Raw genomic sequence first — 22,897 nt, 5'->3', positions numbered from 1 at the left:
ATAAAGGGGTTAGATTTTAAATTTTTGTAGGTTTGTGAATTTATGTATCATGAGGAGAATGGATGAGGCAATGTTGAAAGTTGAATTTAATACAAAGCCTGATACTATGACCTAAACCATTTCTTTCCTTTTTTTTTTTTTACCAGTTTCATAAAATTACTTGATCTTCAACATTTTGCAGTTTGTTTTTTTAAAATAATATTTCAGAACTCAGATACATATTGGATACTCATTAAATTGTGCTTTTTAAAACTGCCTTGGACAAAACTTATTTTAAAAGGGGAGAAAATTGTCAAAGTAGGGAGGTTAAAGAAAACACATTTTTTTCCTGGCTAATAAGTTAACAAATAGTGGGAAAAACCTTCAGTGCCATACTGTCCTTCCAGCTAAGATTCAGCAACTGTAATCTCACTTCGGTGATCACACTGGCAGCAAACTGGTGTGTTTTCAAATTTCAAAAATTAGGTTTCTCTTTTTTTAAAGTATTGTCTGAAGTACACCCTATCTGACCTTGATTGGAAAAACTGAGCTATAAGGTGGATAATGTGGTGTAGAAATAATCTGCACATGAATAGTGGGCTTTATAAAGCAGAAAGTAATTTAAAACATTTTGCTCACTGACTGTGGCCTTTGTAGATAAGGTCTTCAGTTAACATTAACTATAGATTTCCGCATCTGTCCTCTGGCCAGCCTGTCTTGTAATGTTTAGCTGCTTAGCCCTATGTATTGTATTTTAGGTATTTAATAAAATAGATATTCAAGATAGTTCAGAGAAAGTAAGCTCGATGGGGCACACTTCTCCTTTTTAGGGATGTCATCCTTTCTGGGTGTTAACTTAGCCGGGTAACAGCATCATTGTATTTGTATAGCCCTTTATAAATTTTAAAAGTGCTTTCACACATCTTAGGTATTCTCATGTATTTTTATAGGAGAACTAAAGCTCTGAAATATAAATAGTTGTCTAACCTATTTTGTAAAGCAGGTGGTATATCTAGCATGTGTACTAGCTATTATTGAAAAAACTTTGAATGATTCAGAATCTGGAAGGTGTGAGTGTGACATCTTCCTGCTCTTACAGGCTTCTTAGAGGCCAGTATTTTGGACTCTGATCTTCAAGCTCTTAGCATTTTCTGGAGTATATTCACCTATGCTTTATGAGGTCTAAAGGATGGGAAATTCATATTTCTAGGAACTTCATAGATAAGGCATTCGTATTAACTATAAAGCATTTTTTCATTTTGATGAGAAAACAAATGTTGGTTATTTATGAACCCAGATGACTAGCTTTTAAGTGGAATGGGGAAGGGATGTTAAAACAAGAAAAGCTAGTGAATTGTTAAGTTTTCCAACTGCTTTGAACTTTTTTTCTTTTAGGAAAACAAGTTTCTGAGGTAGTTTTAGATTTACTGGAGAGTTGTCATATACAGATACCTTCACTCAACTTCTCAGTTAAAATCTTATGTAATCATGATATATTTATCAAAACTAAGAAATTGACATCAGCAAAATTCTGTTAACTAAATTATTGACCTTACTGGGATTTCCTTAGTTTTTCCGCTAATGCCCTTTTTCTGTTCCAGGATCTATTCTAAAATACCATGTTGTATTTAGTACTCATGTTTCATTAGTCTTGATTCTCTGACCACTGTCTGTCTTTCCTTTATCTTTGATTACCTTGACACTTTTGATCTAAGGTTATAGATTTTGGAGAATACCACAGAGGTGATTTGGCCTTCTTACCGCATTTGGGGAACATAATAATGGTTGGATTTAATCTTGATCATTTGATTAAAGTAGTGTCTACCCGGTTAGGATTTTTCTCCTTTGCATATTCTCTTCGTTAGAAGTTAGTCACTAAGAGGGAGAAGCGTCTGAATTTGTGGACTGTTAAAGCTACCACTGTAATTGATGTTTTTTGGGGGAGACACTTTGAATCAGCAACTGTTATTTTTCCCAAGTTACCCTTAATTTTAGCATTTATTAGTGAATCTTGCCTATGGCTTTTATTGTGTTTTAATAATGACTCCCTCATTCCTTCTGCCTTACTTGAAATTATTCTTAACAAAGATTTGTCACTTCTCCCTCATTCATTTTTTATTAAGACTTTATTTTCTTACCATGATCTTTTTATTTCATCAGTTATATCAGTGTGGACTCACTTTTAACTCTTTGGGTTGTAATCCAGAGTTACCCTACCTTAATATTTGCTCTTTTACTTACTATTCACATTGTTGCAGTTTTGGCTCTTGAGTGCTTTTGAGGTTCCCCCTTTCCCACCCCCTCCCACCCTCACACCTTTATCTTATGCATTTGTCTTTCTTTATCAGATGCTTCAGGCTAGTCTTGTGTTTTTTGCCTGTCCCAGCCTTAGAAATAACCATTATTTCCAAGAGCTATCAGGAAGAATTTGGGAGGAGGAAGGGGTAACAGGGAGCAAATAGGAACATTTTGGAAAGTAGATTAACAGATCCAGTGATGGTGATATTGCTCTTGCTGTGAGCACTGATGTTGGCTTCTGTTTAAAGTTTCTCTGGCCTGGGAAAACATTTTTTTTCTTTAATAGCTAACCCAAATTTCAAATGTTTGAGTACATAACATAACCTTGCAACAAAAATTTGTGACAATTTAATTAAACACATGTTAGTATACACAGACCCTTGCCTTTTATTTATTCTTAGTGATTTTGATAAATTATTCAGGTAGATTTAAAAGACCGCTTGTATACGTTGTACTCAGAATTGTTAACATTTTTAAAAAGTCTATTTTTTTCTTGTACAGGTGCCCATTCCTCTTTTCCCCTGAGAAAACCTTATGTCTTCCCAGGCTGTTTTATTAGTGGCTTAAAAAAAAAATCTTTTTTCAAATGGTTTTATTGAGCTGTAATTGCCATACAATAAATTGCACTTATTTCAAATGTACGTTCTGGTAATTTTTGACACTTTATACTCAATAAACCATTAACACAGAAAAGATAGTGAATGTATCCATCGCCACCAAAAGTTTTCTCTTGCCCCCATGCATTCTTTCCTGTCCACTCCCCCACATCTCCTTCTCCCAGGAATGCCTTACCTGCTTTCCCTGAATATTTGTGTGCATTTTATTTATTTTATATAGTTGGTATCTTACAATATGTGTTTTAAAATACACTACAGTTTGTTTATTCACCTGTTGATGGACTTTTGGTTTGTTTCCAGTTTTCGGCAATTACAACTAAAGCCTCTTAAGAAATTGCCTATGTTTTCCACTTTACCTTCGCACTAGCAGTATTTGAAGGTTCCATTTCCTCAGTATCCCAACCAGTACAGTATGGTCAGCCTCTTACATTTTAGTCATTCCGACAGGTGTGTAGTGGTACCTCACTGGTTTTAATTTGTATTTTTGAAATTACTAATGGTGGTTAGCGTTTTTCATGTATTTGTTTGGCATTCAAATAATTTCTTTGGTGAGGTGCCTTCAGATTGTTTGCTCATGGGGTTATTCCGTTTTACATATTTTGGATACAAGTTTTCTGTGAGATTTGTGCTTTACAAATATGCACTCAGTCTGGCTTGCCTTTTCATTCTCTAAAGGGTCTGGCAGAGCAGGTTTTAAATTTGATGGAGTCACATTTATCTGTCTCTTACAGATCAGGATTTTGGTGTTGTATCTCATCTTCACTTAACCCAAGATGATGCAGATTTTTTTTCTTTTGTAATTTTTTAATTTCATTTCATTTATTATATATATATATTTTTTGTAGATTTGTGGCATTTATTATAAAAAGCTGGTATTCATACACACAGCAGTAAGAACTTAAAATTCATCCATTTACTTCATATTTTTAGCTTGACCTTCTACTAAATCTTTAGCGTTGCTATTTTTGGCCACTATAGGAGATCCTTCCTTGTCTGGTGATTTAAAAGCATAATTCGTTGATGAACATCTCTTACTATTTTTCCTTTGTTGGCAGTAGGGCTTACAACTGGTATTAATGCCACTTCCCTACCTGGTGCAGGTTTCTTGTAGTTTTTTGGTTTTACAGAAAACCATTTTGAGTTAAATTTTAATACAGTGTGAGGCATGAAATGAGGTTCTATTTTTTTCCCTGTATGTGGATATATAATTGTTCCAACACCATTTGTTGAAAAGAATATCCTTTTCTGCTGATGTCTGGACTATTGTTGCAAATCAGTTGTCCATTTAGTGTGGGTATATTTCTTAACTCTGTTCCAAATATCTATTCGTCTAGTTTTTATGATCACACTATAAATAGTCTGACTATAATGTATCTGTGAAACATGTTAATCTATGAACAATATCTGGCATTTTGTGTATACTGAAAATACTGAAACATTTAAAGGCTATTACAGTATGTGTCAAGTGACTTTTTTCATTTTAATACTGTTTTTGAGATGTGTCATGTTGACTTTATTATTGCTATAAATAGGGTGACTGTCTTGGTTTCCCAGGGACAGCCCTAATTCACTGCAGTTAACCTGGTAAAATTATAAATAGTACCTACCACTTTTTAATTTTTCAAGTACCTGTATGATTATCTTTGAGGTTCACGATGTGAATAACCACAGCTTAATCTATTTCCTTTTTGATGGACCTGTAGGTTGTTACTCCTTATAAGTTTTAGAAATACTGTGGCAGTTATAAAACAGTTAAATTCTCCGTTTATGTTTTGTGCAAATGGGTGTTTCTTGTATATAAATCTAGAAGAGGATTGCTAGATTCATCAACAGTTTTGATTTTATTAGGTACTTGCAAAATAGTTCTCCACTGTGTTTGTAGCAGTTGAAACTCCCTTCAGCAGTTTGCAGGTTCTCTCTTCCCTACTTCCTTGCCAGTGTTTGGTTTAGACTGGTATTTTAATACTTTGGGGAGTGTCCGGTGAGAAGTGATAGGTTTTAATTTTGCATTTTACGGTTAATTTAGTTTATCTTTTTTCTGTTTCCCATTTACTTTGCCAAGTATTGCCTGTTCCTTTTCCTTTGCCTGTTTTTCTTTTGGGTTATTCAGTGATTTGTAAAGGAGTTCTGTATATATTCTGGATTCTAATCTTCTGTATGATGCATTTTTTTGTGATTTAAGACTGACACTTAAAGGTTATGAGGTATTATGGTATTTTGCCATTTTGCTTTTGGTAGAAAGAGAAAGCTCTACTATTAAAAATTCAGGTGGATTATGATTGGTCTTCATGCTTCCCTGATGTTGGAACATAAATGCCCACAGTTACTTGAAGCTCCTTTAACACTAGCAAATTTACTGATGGGGAATTTGTTTACAGTTGCCAATGTAAAAATTTGGGATTCAAGTGGACACTTTGAAAGTTAAGGGAATATTTCATAGGTCAGGGTCAATCCTGTAAAATAAATAATTGATTATGTTAATCTGTGATGTATTAACATTTCCATTGTTTATGTTTTTTTAGAGTAGCTCTTATTGACATGACAGTGTTAATGCTTTTCAAAGTAGATAAGTATAAAAATTAACATTCCCAGTGGATGACAAATCAATTCTGTTGCCTCAAACATTTTTTTTCCTTTGGTATAAGCTACCTTAATCATGCCTTCATTGTTTGCTTTGCAGGATCCTAAAGCCAACACAAAGTGATCTGTTTGAAAAATTTTAGTATTACAAGCCAAAAGCGAATTCCCTTCTGAAATTGGGAAACTCCATCAGAAAATACTCTGATTAGCTCTTAGACCTTAGCCCTGAGAGTTCAGAGAAAATAACCAGGTAAAACTTCTCTTGAACCAGGAAAAAGTTGAAATTGGACCTTCCACACCTGCTGCTAGCAGAGATGTTACATGGTCCTCAGATCTGTTTAAGTACCTCATTTACACTAATTAAAATCGCAGAGTGGAGTTAATTTATGGAATTATAAATCTTATGGGATTTTAAAGATCATTGCAAGAGCTAAAATATGTAAGGTAGCATATCACTAATTAATAGATATTGGTACCTTTTGTTTTTTTCTTAGTCTTTATTCTGAAAGTAATGCATGTTTATCCCAGAACATTCCAACAACACAGATATCTATGAATCTCATTCTTTTCAATAGCTAAATAGTATTCCAGTATATAATGTGGTATATACATTAAATGGAACATAATATAATTTTCCATAACAGTGCAACAGTGAATACTCTTTACACCTTATGTTTATATTCTTATACCTTGTTTGTTATATTTACACTTTGTGTTTTTTAAACACAATTTTTGTATAGATGGTTCAGTAATTTAAAACTCCCCCCATTCCCAAAAGAAACGGGAGTGATGGGTATGCTCAATTTTTAGGTTAGTGTTTGGAATAAACTCAAATAAACATTTTGATATTTCTAGGAACTTTTCTCAAGGGAAATAGTCCACATGACTGATAAGTAAAAATTGTTTCAAAAGTTTATTTCAATTCAGCAAACTTAATTTCCAAGCATAAGAATAAAATAAGTTATTTAGCAACAAGAAAGTAAGACATAAATGCATTATTTTTAAAGGGAACAGAATTTTTATGCTTAATGGAACATAAATGTATCTATTGTAGCTCATTGATGTATGCTTTAAAAGTTAAAATATTAAAATGTGCACTTGACTTGGTTTTACAGTATGCCTGGGCGATGACATTCAGTGGGCACACAGGCAAGTCTTTCTATGTAGCATTCATATGGATGGAACACTGCAGTCATAAAGTCAACCTAGAATTTCTTTAAAAAGGTAAAAGTTTTGCATTAAGTACTTGGCCTTTCATAGTCCTAGGAACTCTGTAGAAAAATTCTTTTTCTCAAAGGAAATAATTTGTGTTTTGCTAGCAAAATACTTTAGTTTTCTGGGTGACAGAAGGGTAGAATGTAGGAACAGTTTTCTTCATCAGTCAGTAATTATGGTATTAATAGCAGTAACAATACTAACCTTTAGTTAGGTTCTTAGTATTTTTAGAAAATTCTTGCAGTTATGGTTTTAATTGTGCAGATGAAAGAACAGGAGCACAAAGGTTGAATTGTCTAGGTGCACAATTAGTGAACGTGTTGGAGAATTTTTTTCCTACTGAAAATCAGTGTTTGCAAATTTGGGGGCTTCCTTTTGGATCTCATCTACTCATTTTAAAATAGAGTAGTCAGTCTTGAACTTCATTTGTCATATTTTACTTGCCTTAGGTTTGGGTGGTTCAATTAGAACTGATAAACTGGAGATTGTGTTTATTGTTTTTCTTAAGGATTTCTAAGTGGCCAATTCTTCTTCACTTAATGAGGTTAAGAACTGTCCTTTCCCTACCATAGTACCTTTTCACTATTTCTTGAGAAAATATTTAAGGGAAAGTATGATTTTTAAAATGTATTTTTCCTGTCCCTTTCATGGAGTACAGTTGGGAATATTGACTTCAAAAGTTCTATGACTTGTATAAACTTAGATGTAAAATTCATGGAAGGTAAGCTTCCTTTAGTGAAAATGGATGATTTCCTCCCTCCCCTTTTATTCCCAGGTCTTGTTTGTTTCGTATCTGATCTTTCTAGATAGTGATTTTGCTTTTACATTGTTCTTAGGAATATTATTTTTGAGTGATTTTGTAATATATGCTACAAAAGGTTTATGATCCTGTTGATCTGAAAGCAGTGTAATAAGGGAGTAATCTCTAAATAGGAATACTTGGAATATTTGTTTGATGAACTTTGCCTTGAAAGAATGGCACGTATCTTTTAGGAAGTCTTCCTTCTTCACATTGGCATTGGGAGGGGGGAATGACTGTTACTGATAATTGAAACAATAGAATTAGTTGACCCTTAAACAACTGAGGTTTGAGCTCACTGACACCCTGAATAGTTGAAAATCCATGTATAATATTTGATTTCCCCAAAACTTAACTGCTAATAGCTACTGTTGGCTGGAAGCCTAACAAATAACAGTCCATTAACTCATATTTTGTATATGTACTATATACTGTATTATAATAAAGTAAACTAGAAAAAAGGAAAATGTTATTAAAAACCACAAGGAAGAGAATACTGTATTAATGCTTTAAGTTGATGTTGTCTATTGACAAGGTGAATTGTGCGTACCTGCATCAGTATTGTCTTAATGATACAAAACACTGTATGTTACATGTATTACTAACATTACCCTTCAAAAATGAAAGCATGATGTGGACAGGAAATTCATACTTATTTACAGATACAATGATTCATGCATTGATAACAAAGCAACAGTATAATTTCTGGTAGTCTAATGTAATTGATGTTTCACAATTGCCTGTCCTACACACTAATTGATGAATTTGCTATAAAATTTTCATGGCATTCAGTATGAGTGTCATATTCATAATGCAGTATTGGACATACCTGACTTCTAAATTTTTTCAGTATTTCTAGGTGATTGGGTTTGAGTTTTTTCAAGGTGTTCAGTATCTCCAAAAAATATTTCCCAGAAAAAATATCTGCCTCTAAGTGGACCCACCCAGTTTAGATTATGTTGTTCAAAGGACAACTGTAGTTTCCTATTCTGATTTTGTTACATGCTTCATAGTATATTTGACATTGTATCCATTGGCATGCTGTTACGTTAGAAACAGCTAGACTCCATAGTCATACAAATTGGTGAAACCTCTTTTAAAAGGACGCAGTGTTTTGGGAGTGTTTTATAAATGAGGGAGAATCTTAGAACTTTTAGCATGTGTGTTCAGTGATATGCATAGCTTATAATGCCACAGTAGATCAGTAGTAATTGGCAAAACCTGCTTTTCTGAGGTGACTGCTTGTGAATTTGTTTTCTTTATTTTGGATTGATAGAATCGAGAGTTCTGATAACCAGAGGGAGATTAAAGACTCAGGAGGTGTGTTAGTTACATATTTCTAACGCTTGTGTTTTATGTTCGGGCCAGAGATGAAGGTGAAAATTTTAGAGGTGATTCACCAAATAATGATCTCTAATTAGGATTAACAGATCACCAATATTTTCTGCTTTTTTCTTTTTTACTGAAAATGATGATGCAATTAGGGTTATTCACAAAAGTTCAGTGTGTATGGTCTTAGATTACTGAAGAATTTTGTTAAATATTTTGTTGTTACTGGTGGTTGAGTATTCTTAATTTTTTTAATGCATTTTATGGTGTCTTCATGATCTTTTTAATCTGGAAGCATTTGTAAGTTAGAATTTTGAAAACATAATTTACAAACAATTACTGAATTTGAGGGTTTAGTTTGAGAAGTTTTAAAGTGGTGTGTAACCATCATCCAAATACATTTCTCACACCCCAGCCAATTTCCCGGTGGTCCTTTATAGTCAATTCCCCCTGGGGCAACTACTTAATTTCTAGCACCTTAGATCTCTGGCATTTTCTTAATTGCTAAAGAAACAGTGTTACATGTACTATCTTAATCTAAATTCTGGATAACATAATTCCACCCAACAAATGACAAATGGATGATTAGAAATTCGTTTTGCTTTTTATAAAATTCTAACCTCCTTTTGTGTGAATGTTGAATGAAAGAAAACTTTTTATTCCTATTATGTGTCAATTAATGTTTTGGGGCCAGAAAGTCATGTAAGAAATGGTCTCTACTCTTAAGAAACTTAACATTTAGGAAGAAACTTGCATTCATCTTTCAAAATGTTTGTTTTGTCTGATCATGGCTTTTTTTCCCCTCCAGTTGTATTGAAATAATATTTATTGACAGTATTATTTTTAAATGCTATCATTTCTCTTGAGGTCATTGGGATATTTATTAGAAGAGCTTAAAGAAGATAGTTTAAGAGCCAGATAGTTTAAGAGCTTTTACTTTAATGAGACCATCTAGTGCTTGTGATATAAATACAAGCCTTGAGAGCAAGAGTATATTTGAGGTAACCCTGATGACTGAGAGTAAAACTTGTAAGTTTAGTGTTGGGAGTGTTGAAAATTTGGTTTCAACAAGGCTTACACTGCATATTTCTGAAGTTGAAAATTTCAACCCCAACTGAAGTACTTACTATCTGTTTGGAATTTAAAAATGTTGAGAACCTAGTTTGCAAAACATTTGATTATAACTGTTAAACTAATTAAGAAAATATTTGGCAACTTGATGAATGATACAGGTTCTTTGACAAGCTTTAGAATTGTAACATGCAGGAGTCCAGCTCCAGCCTAGGGGTGGGATACCCGAAGGTGCAGGATGGAGTTGGCATATGGAGGAGGTCTCTCGACAAAGTGCCGATGACAGCTTTATTTATACCATTTTGCACAAGGGTATGATTATTTTTTATTTGTTCTGTTGATTAATAAGTATAGGCCAGCTTTTTTCTTTCCATTTCTTTCTAATCTATACATGGTTAGTCAAGTGTTAGGTGATCTTTTTTCTGTTCCTTGACTTAAACTTGTGTCTCTCGTTTCTATGCAACACATTTTCTAAGTATTGCATGTGAGCGCAGAAGCGTGCAGCGTGTAGCAGTGACTATGGAGTCTTATCAGCTCGGGGTGAAATACAGGTCACTCACTGCTACAGTTAGCTAGAATTTTTTCCCACAAAAGTATTCTCAGAGGCTTTAATAAATTTATAATCAGTCTAAAATCATAAACTCATATCTTCACTATACACCTCTTCATAGGGCACAGCAGGCAGCAAAATAAATTTCCCTTTCTTATCTATATTTCTTTTTCTTCTGGGTGGACACCAAAATTTCCCTGATATATAATATGCAGGTCTCTATAGCTCTATTGTAGGGACTAAACAAATTCTTACATGGTGAACAGTGCAAGGGCATTCATATCATAGAAACTATTTGTTTTGATCGCGAATGATGAACTATAAACACTCAGATCAAATATAAATTTTCATTTATAAGTAGATGCAAGATAAAGATAGAAAGCATAATTTAGTGTTGTAAGAAGGCAAATGTAGATGATCAGGTCTGTGCCTATAGACTAGGTATTAATCCAAGTTAGATGAGGGCAACAAAACATCCACGGGTGTAGACAATTTCTCTCAAAACTGGGGGATGAGGTTCTAAGCCTCACCTCTGTTGGCCCCCATTTTCTCACCTGATGGCCCCCCTGCTACTGTGCCTGTCTTAGGTTGTTCCTCCCTTGAGGAATCATATCCATCTCTGGCTAACCAGCCATCTTCCGGGCCATACAGGGAGATGTAAAGTGAGAGAGAAGCAATATTCTTTGAAAATGTTAGCTTTTCACTTATTTGCAGATTTATGCCCCATGACTTCTACGCCCAGCACTTGTCTTGAGGTATTATTATCACTTGGAAGAATTATGGTACTTGGTAATTTCACGTATGAGGTACAAATTCTAATAAAGGGCTGTAATTAGGAAGGAAGAAGAAAAACTATAGAAGTAGCAGAGGGAAGAAAACATGAGAAGATTGATTGTCAGACAGGGTTATTCCATTCAGTATTTCCCTATAACTATTTCTCTAATTTTCCTATAAAACTCTTCATCACTAACTTCACTAGTATTGAAAAACAAAGGGGGGGCATTCCCACTTACGTGGAGATGGGGTAGTCAGTGTTTGACTAACTGTAGGTTTCAGTATTCTATGCCAAGATCGCCATCTGGCCTCTGTGTGTTCCATTCTTCAGGAGCACTGTCTTGTAAAGCTTCTGGGAAATTTATGTTCTCATCTCCTCTGTACTGCCTATCAAAGGTTAGCTTAGCCCTTGGCAACAATGCAAATAAAAGCAAGGCCAATAGTATAATGGAAAATAACAAAATCAAGGTGGGTGATAGGGGGAGCCAGCTGCGAAGGCCCCTGCTTTGTGGGGGTCTTCCTCCAGCCTGAGCTTTGCTACACAGCTTGAGTAGCATGGCTCCCGGCAGTAACAGTTAAGAAAAATCTACAAACAAGATGAAGACCAATTCAGCGAATGGAAGTTTAACTTTCTTGGTTTTGTAGTGATGACCTGAAATAAAATACTCATGATAGTGGTGTAATCAAGCCAATAATGAGCTTTTTTTAGTCTTTTAATTTGAATTATCTAGGAGTCTCAAAAGAAGGGTAAAGATGACCAGGAGCCATTCAATATATACTTGGTGGTAATAATTTGGGGAAAATGAACAGGGCTTGAAATAATTTCTTAGATTTTTTTTTGGTGAAACAAGTAGTAAATGGGACAAATACTCAAGAGTAATGCAGAAATGTACTAGATGAGGATAAACATATCTCCACAAATTGGTTGGTCAAGAATTGACCTGCTATACTGCCCATTCTTTAAGAAACCTGAAATAAAATTTGTCTTTGTCTTTTATGCTCAGTATATCTGTGTGTATATATATATATATATATATGTTTCCCTTTATGTTTATTTAATTTTTATTTTTTATTGGCATCATTAATCTACATTTACATGAGGAACATTATGTTTACTAGACTCCCTGTCACCAAGTCCCCACCACATACCCCATTACAGTCACTGTCCATCAGCATAGTAAGATGCTATAGAATCACTACTTGTCTTCTCTGTGTTGTATAGCTCTCTGCCTGCCCCCCTTCCCACTGTAAATTATGTCTGCTAATTGTAATGCCCCTTATTCCCCTTATCCCTCCCTCCCCATCAATCATCCCAGTCCCTTTCCCTTTGCTAACTGTTAGTCCATTCTTGGGTTCTGTGAGTCCGCTGCCGTTTTGTTCCTTCAGTTTTTTTCTTTGTTCTTATACTCCACAGGTGAGTGAAATCATTTGATACATTGTCTTTTTCCGCCTGGCTTATTTCACTGAGCATAATACCGTCTAGCTCCATCCATGTTGTTGCAAATGGTAGGATTTGTTTTCTTATAGCTGAATAATATCCCATTGTGTATATGTACCACATCTTTATCCATTCAGCTACTGATGGACACTTAGGTTGCTTCCGTGTCTTGACTATTGGAAATAGTGCTGTGGTAAACATAGGGGTGCATATGTCTTTTTCAAACTGGGCTGCTGCATTCTTAGGGTAAATTCCTAGGAGTGGAATTCCTGGGTAAAATGGTATTTCTGTTTTTAGTTTTTTGTATGAGGAACCTCCACACTGCTTTCCACAATACTTGAACTAATTTACATTCCCACCAGCAGTGTAGGAGGGTTCCCCTTTCTCCACCTCGCCAACATTTGTTGTTGTTTGTCTTTTGGATGGTGGTGATCCGTACTGGTGTAAGGTGGTATCTCGTTTTAATTTGCATTTCTCTGATGATTAGCTATGTGGAGCATCTTTCAATTTGTCTGTTGGCTTCCTTTATGTTTTAAGTTTGATGATTTTGTTTTCTATGTGAAAATTGGATTATCTCATGCCAGATACTTTTTTTAAAAATTTTTATCCGATAATAACTGATGATTGAAAATGTACTGTGTACCACGTGCCTTTCTTAGCATTCAAAGGTATTGACTTTAAATCATCATTTATGACTTTTAAATGATAATTTTGAGGTGATTGGGATTCTGTTGAATAAAACATTCTTTGTTAACTTTTGCTCATTTTATTTTTGGATCATTTGATCCCATCATAAAGTAGGCATATTTAGAATTTGTAGTTTTTGTGGTTTCTTTCAAGGGTACTAAAAATTGATTTGCTTTGACTAAACATAATAGTATCTGCCTGCATGTGAAAGCTGTATTTGTTTTCATTTATTACCCTTGAATCTAATATTGTCATACATAATGTTTTTCATCTTGCAATTGGAACACTCCTCAGTGGGTTTAATAACTTAGGAAGGATGCATGTTGAAAATACATATCTTTGAGATTCTTCTATTCAGTTTTTTAAGAAACCTGAATATTGGGAATAAAGACAAATTAATTCCTTACAGTGATTTTTTTTTCTCTAGTAACTCAATCTGGTGCAGTAAATTTTGAATGGATAAAATCGCACCTAGTCTGTATGGTTCCCTTTACATCTGCAATGTTTATTTCTTTATAAAACCAAGAATTGTTCAAGTGATCCTGTCTTTGAGTTGGTTTTAGTTGGTTTTAGCTAAACGATTTAAGTCTTCTCCCTTTCCACTTTCTCCCCTTAATACTTGATCTTTTAGGTTGACTATATTTGACATTTTTTCCCAGGTTGAATCGACCAAAGCAATGGTTATGGAGAAGCCTAGTCCCCTGCTGGTCGGGCGGGAATTTGTGAGACAGTATTACACACTGCTGAACCAGGCCCCAGACATGCTACACAGGTGAAACATTTTTTTCCCTTGCATTATCAGAAGTATTTCAGTATGTGGGTGCTTACCCTTGATTCACCTATCATACACCGTAAGTACCAATAAGTGATGGCTGATTAAAATTATGTAATATTTTTAAGTAGAATATAGAAATGTTATTTAAAAATTAGAATAAGCTACTTAAATTTACACATTATCAGAAAAATAATACCTGAAAATGTAAAGGTATAATCAAATTATTTGTTTCTGTATGCATCATTAGATTATTTAGTAAGAATGTATTGACTGTTCTGTAGTAACATACTTTGGTGTTGATGTGCCTTTAAAAAATTGAATATCTTTTTAGTGGCAATAATATATACTTGTAAATTAAAATAGATTATGAAGTAAACATGGAAGTGTCTAGTAAAACCACACTAACAATTTTTTTGTGTATATGCAAACATTTATAATATACTGTCATTTAACTTTTACACTTAATAATCTGGGTGCATCTTTATAAGGGTAGCCACATATATCACTTTAATTTTAGTGTCTACAAAGTGTTTAATTTATGGAGATGTAGCATACCTTTCTTTAATCTCCCAATGATGAAATATATAGGTTGCTTCTGTTATTTCCTCTTACAAGCAGAAATGCTACATTATAGGAAACTTACCACTATTTATGTGGACTTGTTAGGATAATGTCCTAGAAATTCTAAATGTGTATTTGCTGGACTACAGCAATTTTTTTTCTTTATATTTTAACCAGCTTACATATTGTCATGTGGTTATTTGGTGCAAAAGAAAATATATAAATTCATTTTGAGCCCTTGTTCTGAAAGTGGAAAATATCTCGTGTTTTTTTAAAGCTTTACAGTTTCCAAAACATTTTCACCTTTTTACTCTTGATATTCACAAAATCCTTTCAGTAAGGCTTTGTAGGAGAGTTAACATTTTGCAGGTAAAATGCTAAGGGGCTGAAAATTTGCTGGTATTCACATGACTACTAAGTGATGGACCAAGTCTCCAGTTTGTTTTTTCCTTTTTGTTGTGTTTGATGTCAAGATTTTATACTGTGCATTTAGAAGTTAGATAAATTTGGAATTTGAAAAGGAGCAGAAGTTGAAAGAAACTAAATTCATTAATGTTTCTTGTCAACATTGCCATTTATTAATTCATACACCTTGTCTTTTTTTTTCATATCGTCTCTGAGGTATACCATCTTAGATATAATTAAAAGTGGATTAGCCAGCAGGGAATTGATTACTGGATGAAGTGCAGCCTTTTAGTAACTTTAAAAGTTGAAATGTGGACTTCGGATTCTTACAGGCCCATATGTGCCCCCTTTTGGGTGGGGGAGGTGAAACTGGGATTGTAAATGAATATGGGTGAACTCATTTGTGAAGAACTGTGTATCTGGAGTGCAGTTATCAAGAAATCCTAGTAGTCGTTATCCCTGGATTGTGGGGGACGGGGCAGAGTGTGTGTGTGTGCCTGTGCGTGTGCGCACGCATGCCTGTTTGATCAGTTATTTGTTGTAATGAACACAAAGTGATAGAGGGTAAGTTCTGGGGAATTAAATGGGATAACTCTGAGGCACTTAATGCATCAGCAAAAATTTGAAAAAATTTATAAAACCTACCTGTGTGAGTTACTGGGTTTTTAGTGGGAACTCCTGACAATGCATTCTCAGACATAAAAGGATTCAAGAGACTCTTTAAGTCTATGGAAAGTATAGATGTTTTCATCTATATCAAAATTGCCTGTTTTCTTGACTTACTTCAGAAACAGGAACTTCTGGATTAAGTGGCCTTCCTGCATGAAGTACCAGATCCTTCCTGCTGTGATCATCGTACCCTGAAACTTGTAACTTGTGAAATAAGTGTTCCATTCTCACTGACCAAATCTATTCTCATCCAGTAAAGTTGGCTGACATGTAAAGGATCGAGCTATGATTGCATACAAAGATGAAGAAGAAAACACATTGCTGCCTCCAAGAATCTGCCAGTGAGGCAGATAGGTACCAAACATGAATAATAAATACCTGGTCTTACGATAGGTGAAAATGACAAGTGAATTTTCTTCTCATTTTACAGATTTTATGGAAAGAACTCTTCATACGTCCATGGGGGACTGGATTCAAATGGAAAGCCAGCAGACGCAGTATATGGACAGAAAGTAAGAATATCAAGCTTTTTATGTAGGCTGTTAGGCAGTTAGAAAATAACCCATAATATAAGTTGGTCATGGGGACAGTAGTACAACATGGAGAATATAGTCTGTGATTCTGTCAGATCTTTCTATGTTGATAGATAGTAACCTCATAAGAGGGAATGAGGGTTTAATAATACGGGTACCTGTTAAACCACCACTGTGTTGTACATTTGAAACCAATATAAGATTGTATGATACTTGAATAAAAAGAAAATTTTTGAGATGGATACATGGCTTAATAGATCAGTTGATATTTAAAGATCAAATTTCTCAACCTCTTTTTAGAAATACAGGTACTCAGTAACTATTTGATTAATATGACAAACATCAAAAAGATTATGTCACATTTGCTCATTTTGTATGATAGGTTTTGTGTGTGTGTGTGTGTTATGAGGTAATTGGTTTTAGCATGGGGATCATTTGTTACATTTCCCTTAGGTATGTTAATTCAGGACGGTTATTTTACAAGGCTCAAGGTAGTCTCTGGGAGTATATTATACTAAGCCAAATTGGAGTAGGGTCTATGTAGTTTGTAATTTAAACATGCAAATTTCTCTTTACCTGTATTGTGTGGGAAAGTTTTTTTTGTTGTTGGAGATTATGAATTTTAAGGCATTAACTCTTGTTTTGATTCCTTAGGAAATTCATAGGAAAGTGATGTCACAGAACTTCACCAATTGTCACACTAAGATTCGCCATGTTGATGCTCATGCCACTCTGAATGATGGTGTGGTGGTCCAGGTGATGGGGCTGCTCTCTAATAACAACCAGGCTTTGAGGAGATTCATGCAGACATTTGTCCTTGCTCCTGAGGTATGAAAAAGAAACAATGAAGGGTTGTGGGTATCTTTAAAAACTGTTTATTTTGAAAATACAAACTTACAGAAAATTTGGAATAATAATACAGTAATTCCCACATACTCCTTACCTAGAGCCACTGTTAACACTTGTCCATATGTTTATAATTCTTTGTTTACCTGTCATTCTTAATTCTAAACAATTTGGAAATAAGTTGGAGACATCATGCCTAGTTATACTCAAATACTTAAATGAGCATTTCCTAAGAATCAGGAATTCTATTCCAAAACAATAGTGCAGTTACCAAATATAAGAAGTATCGATGTAATACAATTATCAGTCACCACTCCATAATTTTGTAATCTACAGTCCAATTTTGGTAATTGTACTAATATTGTCCTTTATAGTAAATTTTATTTTCCTGGTCCAAGAATCAATCCAGAATTACACATTGAGTATAGCTGTTGTGTCTTTTCAGTCTCCTTTCATCTGCAATAATTCCTAATCTTTTGTTTTTCATGGCATTGACATTTTTAAATAGCACTATCAAATTACTTTGTTGAACATCTCAGTTTTGAATTGTCTGTTTCCTTGTGATTAGATTTAGGCTATATACATAAAAGTGCTTCATATTAGGGAGGCACCCGGTACTAGTCCTGTTAGTGATGTTAACCATAATCACCTAACTAAGGTAATGGTCACCAGCTTTTGCAGTTCTAAATTTAGTACTTTTACTTTTCTCAGAACTAAACTGGGGGTGATTCTTTGAGACTGTGTAAATACCCTGTTCTTCATCAAACTAGTGCACTAGTTTTAACATTCACTGATGATTCTTGTCAGAATCACCTTCTACTCTGATGGTTAGATGGCGATTATCTAATTCTGTTATTAATAGTTGGCCTACTGTAAAGAACTTTGTCTCCTATCTGTTATCATGGATAGAGTCTTTGTTAATGGGTTAAATCCATTAAATAAATTTTACATGGATGTCTAGAATGTCCCAGGTCTGGTAAGTTTGGAACCCTTCAATCTGGCTTCTGTTTTCTTTCTTTGTTTAGCACTTTGTAACTTTGTGGCACAGTTATCTCAGGCTCATCTTGCACGGTCCCTGATTTCAGCCCCAGCCTCAAATGTTCAGGAGCCTTGGTTCTTTTTTAATGCTTATCAAAGGACCATAGGTTTGTGTTGAATAATTAATTGAATTTGTATTGTCTTTCTGATGGTCCACATTGAACAATCAGGAAGCCAATCTGCATAGTATATGGAAGTGACTCAGTATGGACTTAAAGATTTTCTCTAGCAATACTCGAGATAATATTTTGTTTAGGGTAGTGAATCTAAAGCCCCTTTCATTTTCCTATTGAATAATAACTTGATTATTTGAAAAACTACATGAAGCCATTTTAGTCACTGTTTTTAGAGTAAAGCTTAGATTATCGACAGTGTAAAACTATTGGTGGACTTCTAAATATGCAAAGAATCATGTGGGATGTGATTACCAATCAATTACAAGTTTACTTACAGTTCCATTTTCCTTTAAAGGAAGAATCTAAAATTACCTTAATAAGGTGTCTCATTTAATACACTCTTTACTGGTGAGGAAGAATCTCTAGAAATTGAATAACTAGGAAATGACATGGTTGGATTTATATTCAGTTGTGTCTTATACCTAGTATAGGCAAATTTTTTTGGCTTGAGTGCTTGTATTGATACTCTTGGATGCAGATTTAGGTGATTTTAAATGTCTGCTGCCATTGGTAATAATTACTTACTGTTCAGGAAATGATTTGAGGTGTGGTCTCTGGCATTTTACTTATATAGAGCTTTACCAATTTTGGAAATCCATCTGGTGATAATTTAAGCAAGCAATATATTTGGGTGTAGCCATACTATAGAGCAGGATTTTTCAGCATTGGTGCTATTAACATTTTAGACTGAGTAATTTCTTGTTGGGGCGTCCTGTGCATTACAGGCTGAAAGCATCCCTGTACTCTCTGCTCAGTAGTTGCCAGCTGTATTCCCCGACATGAAAACTGAAATGTGTCCAGTCATTGCTGTGTCTCCTTAGGATTGAGAAGAGAGTATTACCCTCAGTTGAGAACCACTGGTGTTAGGGTGATTTATTTGGCTTTTAAAAAGTCTACTGGGTAAATGAACACTTTCTGTTGGCATTGTAGGGCTCTGTTGCGAATAAGTTCTATGTTCACAATGATATCTTCAGATACCAAGATGAAGTCTTTGGTGGCTTTGTTACTGAGCCTCAGGAGGGTAAGTTATGTGGCTAAACCTTTTTTGATGGCATCAGATTGACCTGAAGAAAATAATGGGTTCGTTTCTTGAATGTTTTCATTATACTCTATTCTTTAATAACAACTTCTCTAATTGTCAAGACATACAAAGGGTTTAATATCCAGAGCTGCTGTAGTAACAGTTTAGGCTACTAATGGATATTGGTAGAATACAGAATGCGTAGTCATAAGCACATGGGTTATTACTCATAACAACAATGGTAGCATTTTTGCCAGTTTCCACAGGACACCATGAAGAAGTCCAGATGGTACCTGAAGTGCAGTGAGGTGCATTACAAGAGTGGAGCCATAAGTTTTAGGAAACAAACCTTTGATGATGTGTAGTAAACACACCTGTCCTTTGCTCTGGAGGGAGACTTTATTTCCCAGGACTGTTTGCTGTATAAATGTTACTAAAAGATAATCTGAAATAAAGGGTAGCCGTTGCCTCAATTTAAGATGTGCAGAAACACAAGAGACCCATGAAGAATTGTCTCCAAACACTAACAGTAATTGGTATTTTAGTGTTTTATATGGCTAAGTCTACGTACTTTATATTTATTGTGTAACAATACAACAACTTTATAGGTAAGTACTTCAGGCAGCCTTGTTTCCATTTAATAGAGTAGGGCACTGAGGAGTCTGTGTGGAATTATGGATAATATGATCTAAGATTCCATTTCTTTAACTATAGTAGCCTTACTTCTGTCCTTAGAGCTATGCCATGATTCTACCAAACTGCTCTGTTGTCTTTACTTTTATATATGTATGCTTTTCTTTATTGCCTTTCTGATCATGATGTTTGAAAGTGAGTATATTTGAATTAAGTAACCACAAATTTAAATTTCTTTTTTCATTTAGAATCTGAGGAAGAAGTAGAGGAACCTGAAGAAAGACAGCAGACACCTGAGGTTGTACCTGATGATTCTGGAACCTTCTATGATCAGACTGTCAGGTAAGGAAAACTTTGCTCATCTGCAGAACTGCATGTGAATTTGAGTTCAGGTTTTTCCTTTGTTGGAAGGCAGGCATACGTTACCTCAAAATAAAGGTCATTTTCTAAAGGAAAGGTCTTGTTTTTGGTGTGGGAGCTAACAAGTACATAACTCTTTAAATATAGATTGCATTGTAAGGACTACTGAAGTAGTATCCATCAGTTGCTGTTTGGTTCAGTGTTTTCGTTGCAATGGGTAAAAAATAGATTCGGGATTTCATTTTGAAATTTTGAAATTAGTAAATTTAAATGGAAGAATAACTGATAAACAACACTGCATTAGTGTCAGGTGTACAACATAGTGCTACTCAGTATTTTTATGCATTATGAAATATAGTTATCAGTCACCATACAGAGTTGTTGCAGAAGTTTTGACTATATTCCCTATGCTTTACATTACATCCCCATATCTTATTTCATAACTGGGTGATTGTATCTTTTAATACCCTTTACCTGTTTTTTCCCATTCCCTCACCCTTCCTCCCACTTGCATTGATCAGTTTATTCTCTGTATCTATGAGTCTGTTTCTGTTTTGTTGGTTTATTTTTTATACAAGTGAAATCATAAAATATTTATCTTTCTCTGGCTTAATTTCACTAAGTGTAATACCTTCTAGGTCCATCCATGTCTTAAATCAAGATTTCACTTTTTAATTGCCTAGCAATATTCCATTGTGTATATATACTACGTCTTTATCCATTCATCTATTAATGGTCATTTAAGTTTCTTCAGTTATCTTGGCTTTTAAATAATGCTGAGGTGAACATAGGGGTGCATATGTATTTTTGAGTTAGTGTTTTCATTTTTTTCAAATACATACCTACAAGTGGAATTGCTGGATCCTTTGGTAGTTCTATTTTTTTTTTTTTTTTTTTTTTTTCTGATCAAGCTGGCGCAGTTTATTTGCAGCAGGCTTAATTTATACCGATCAGCAAGGAAGGGGAGGGTCGGAAGATGATTGGACACCAGGTGGTGCTAGCAGGAGTGTGTACAAAGGTGATTGGGTCTCGGAGGGCACTGGCGGGAATAGCAAACCCGGAAAAGAAGCAGGAAATCCGCCATCTTGTGGGTGTGGGCCCTTTTGGTCTCCGGCATCTCCTCCTTTTCTATTCTTTTTAGGAGGGATTGGGACAGGAACTTGGAGCTTTTTATCTACTGGGTAGACGGTGCCTGTCTTAGGTTTAGAGGTTTTGTACCTGGCCTCTGTTTTTCAGGAGCTTGCCTCTTTTTGGAGTCGGCCTGATATCTTCAGGGGAGCTTGCCCTAATACTGGATCGGCCTACATAAATAGGAGCTTGCCCCAGTATTAGATCGGCCCCTGTTATTTTTATCAGAGGTCTTATGTCTGTCCTGTATTTCTGCAGGTACAACCTCTTAATTACCCGTCATGGGGGTATAGTCCTCTGTCGACCACTCCCTGTCTTAGGTTGGTATTTACCATTCAACCATATCTTACCCGTCACTGGCTACCATACTTGACTTTAGATCTTATGATTTACAAGTGGGGGGGCTGCCTGCAATTTCAAATAATGCAGGTCTCTTAAGGCTTGTTGGATGAGTTTCCACATGCTGCGAAGGACACAAGGCCCTAGTAACAGCAATAGAAGACATAAAATGCTTAGGGTTAAGAGAGGTATTACAGCGTGCCAGACACTATTCAGGGGTTCTCTGAACATGTCGAAAGACAGACATAACTTGAATATATATATAGGTTTTAAAAAACTGCTAGTTAAATTGCATATACACATTAACAATAGGAATATAGATACATAACAAAGGCAGACTTACAATTACTCGTTATATCTAATGAAATTAAAAAACTAGTTAGATAGCTTAGGCATTTGTAAAAACTTATTGACAATATGAGGGATATCATCTAATTGATTTTGAGTAGTTTGAGAAATTGAAACAGCACATTCTTGGAAACTGATCACATCTTACATGCTCTTTTAACATCAGACAGTCCAGAGCAGCACGATTCTGAAGCACTGCAGCTCGCAATTCTCTCAGCTTTTGGTTGAGTTCAGATAATACAGAAGCAGTCAAGTTTGTTGTTTTGCTATATGCACAGGCCAGCTTAGATATCTCTTTCTGCATTCTAATGACAAGTCCAGGAACTGGCAGGAGGAATGCAGCTGCAACTGCAACAGCGACAGGATCTCAAAGTTTCAAGTTTTCATCACAGTCAGATGGCAGAACTCAGAGAAGTCTCTTGTGCTTATATCCAGGTGGTCTATTAGAGCAGGAAGAATGCATTCCACATCACAAACACCTCGATAGTGTGGAGAAAGGGCTTGATATCTTTTGTTATTACGCAAAAATACCCAACTATTTGGAAGTCTATATCTAGAAGACCATTTTACATTGATTGAAGAATTATAATAAGAGGGCACATGAGTACAATTAATACATACACAATCAGTAATTATAGTAATACTAACAGTTAGATTTAATTGGGCATCAGGAGCGAGCACTTTAGGGGTAAGAGTGATGTTTATGTAACATGAAAGATTCAATAATA

The 22,897-nt window shown here is 34.9% G+C and overlaps 1 protein-coding gene across 5 annotated transcripts in view; it reads left to right on the top strand.

The window, feature by feature from the left end:
- G3BP1 (G3BP stress granule assembly factor 1) overlaps window positions 1–22,897 on the top strand; it is a 43,901-nt gene that overhangs the window by 2,718 nt on the left and 18,286 nt on the right. For 2 of the 5 annotated variants that reach the window (XM_073230390.1, XM_073230386.1), the window contains exons 2-6: window positions 13,997–14,109; window positions 16,178–16,259; window positions 16,935–17,108; window positions 19,271–19,361; window positions 20,243–20,336. In XM_073230390.1, the coding sequence (XP_073086491.1) occupies window positions 14,015–14,109; window positions 16,178–16,259; window positions 16,935–17,108; window positions 19,271–19,361; window positions 20,243–20,336 (536 nt within the window). In that variant the 5' untranslated portion in view covers window positions 13,997–14,014. Of the gene's footprint in view, window positions 1–5,574; window positions 5,725–6,589; window positions 6,699–12,626; window positions 12,719–13,996; window positions 14,110–16,177; window positions 16,260–16,934; window positions 17,109–19,270; window positions 19,362–20,242; window positions 20,337–22,897 lie in introns of those variants that run through there. The other 3 variants (XM_073230388.1, XM_073230391.1, XM_073230392.1) reach the window with 3 other exon arrangements.

This window comes from Manis javanica, chromosome 1, assembly GCF_040802235.1.
Source record: "Manis javanica isolate MJ-LG chromosome 1, MJ_LKY, whole genome shotgun sequence".
Lineage (NCBI taxonomy): Eukaryota > Metazoa > Chordata > Mammalia > Pholidota > Manidae > Manis > Manis javanica.
This window is presented reverse-complemented; position numbering and strand designations above follow the sequence as displayed.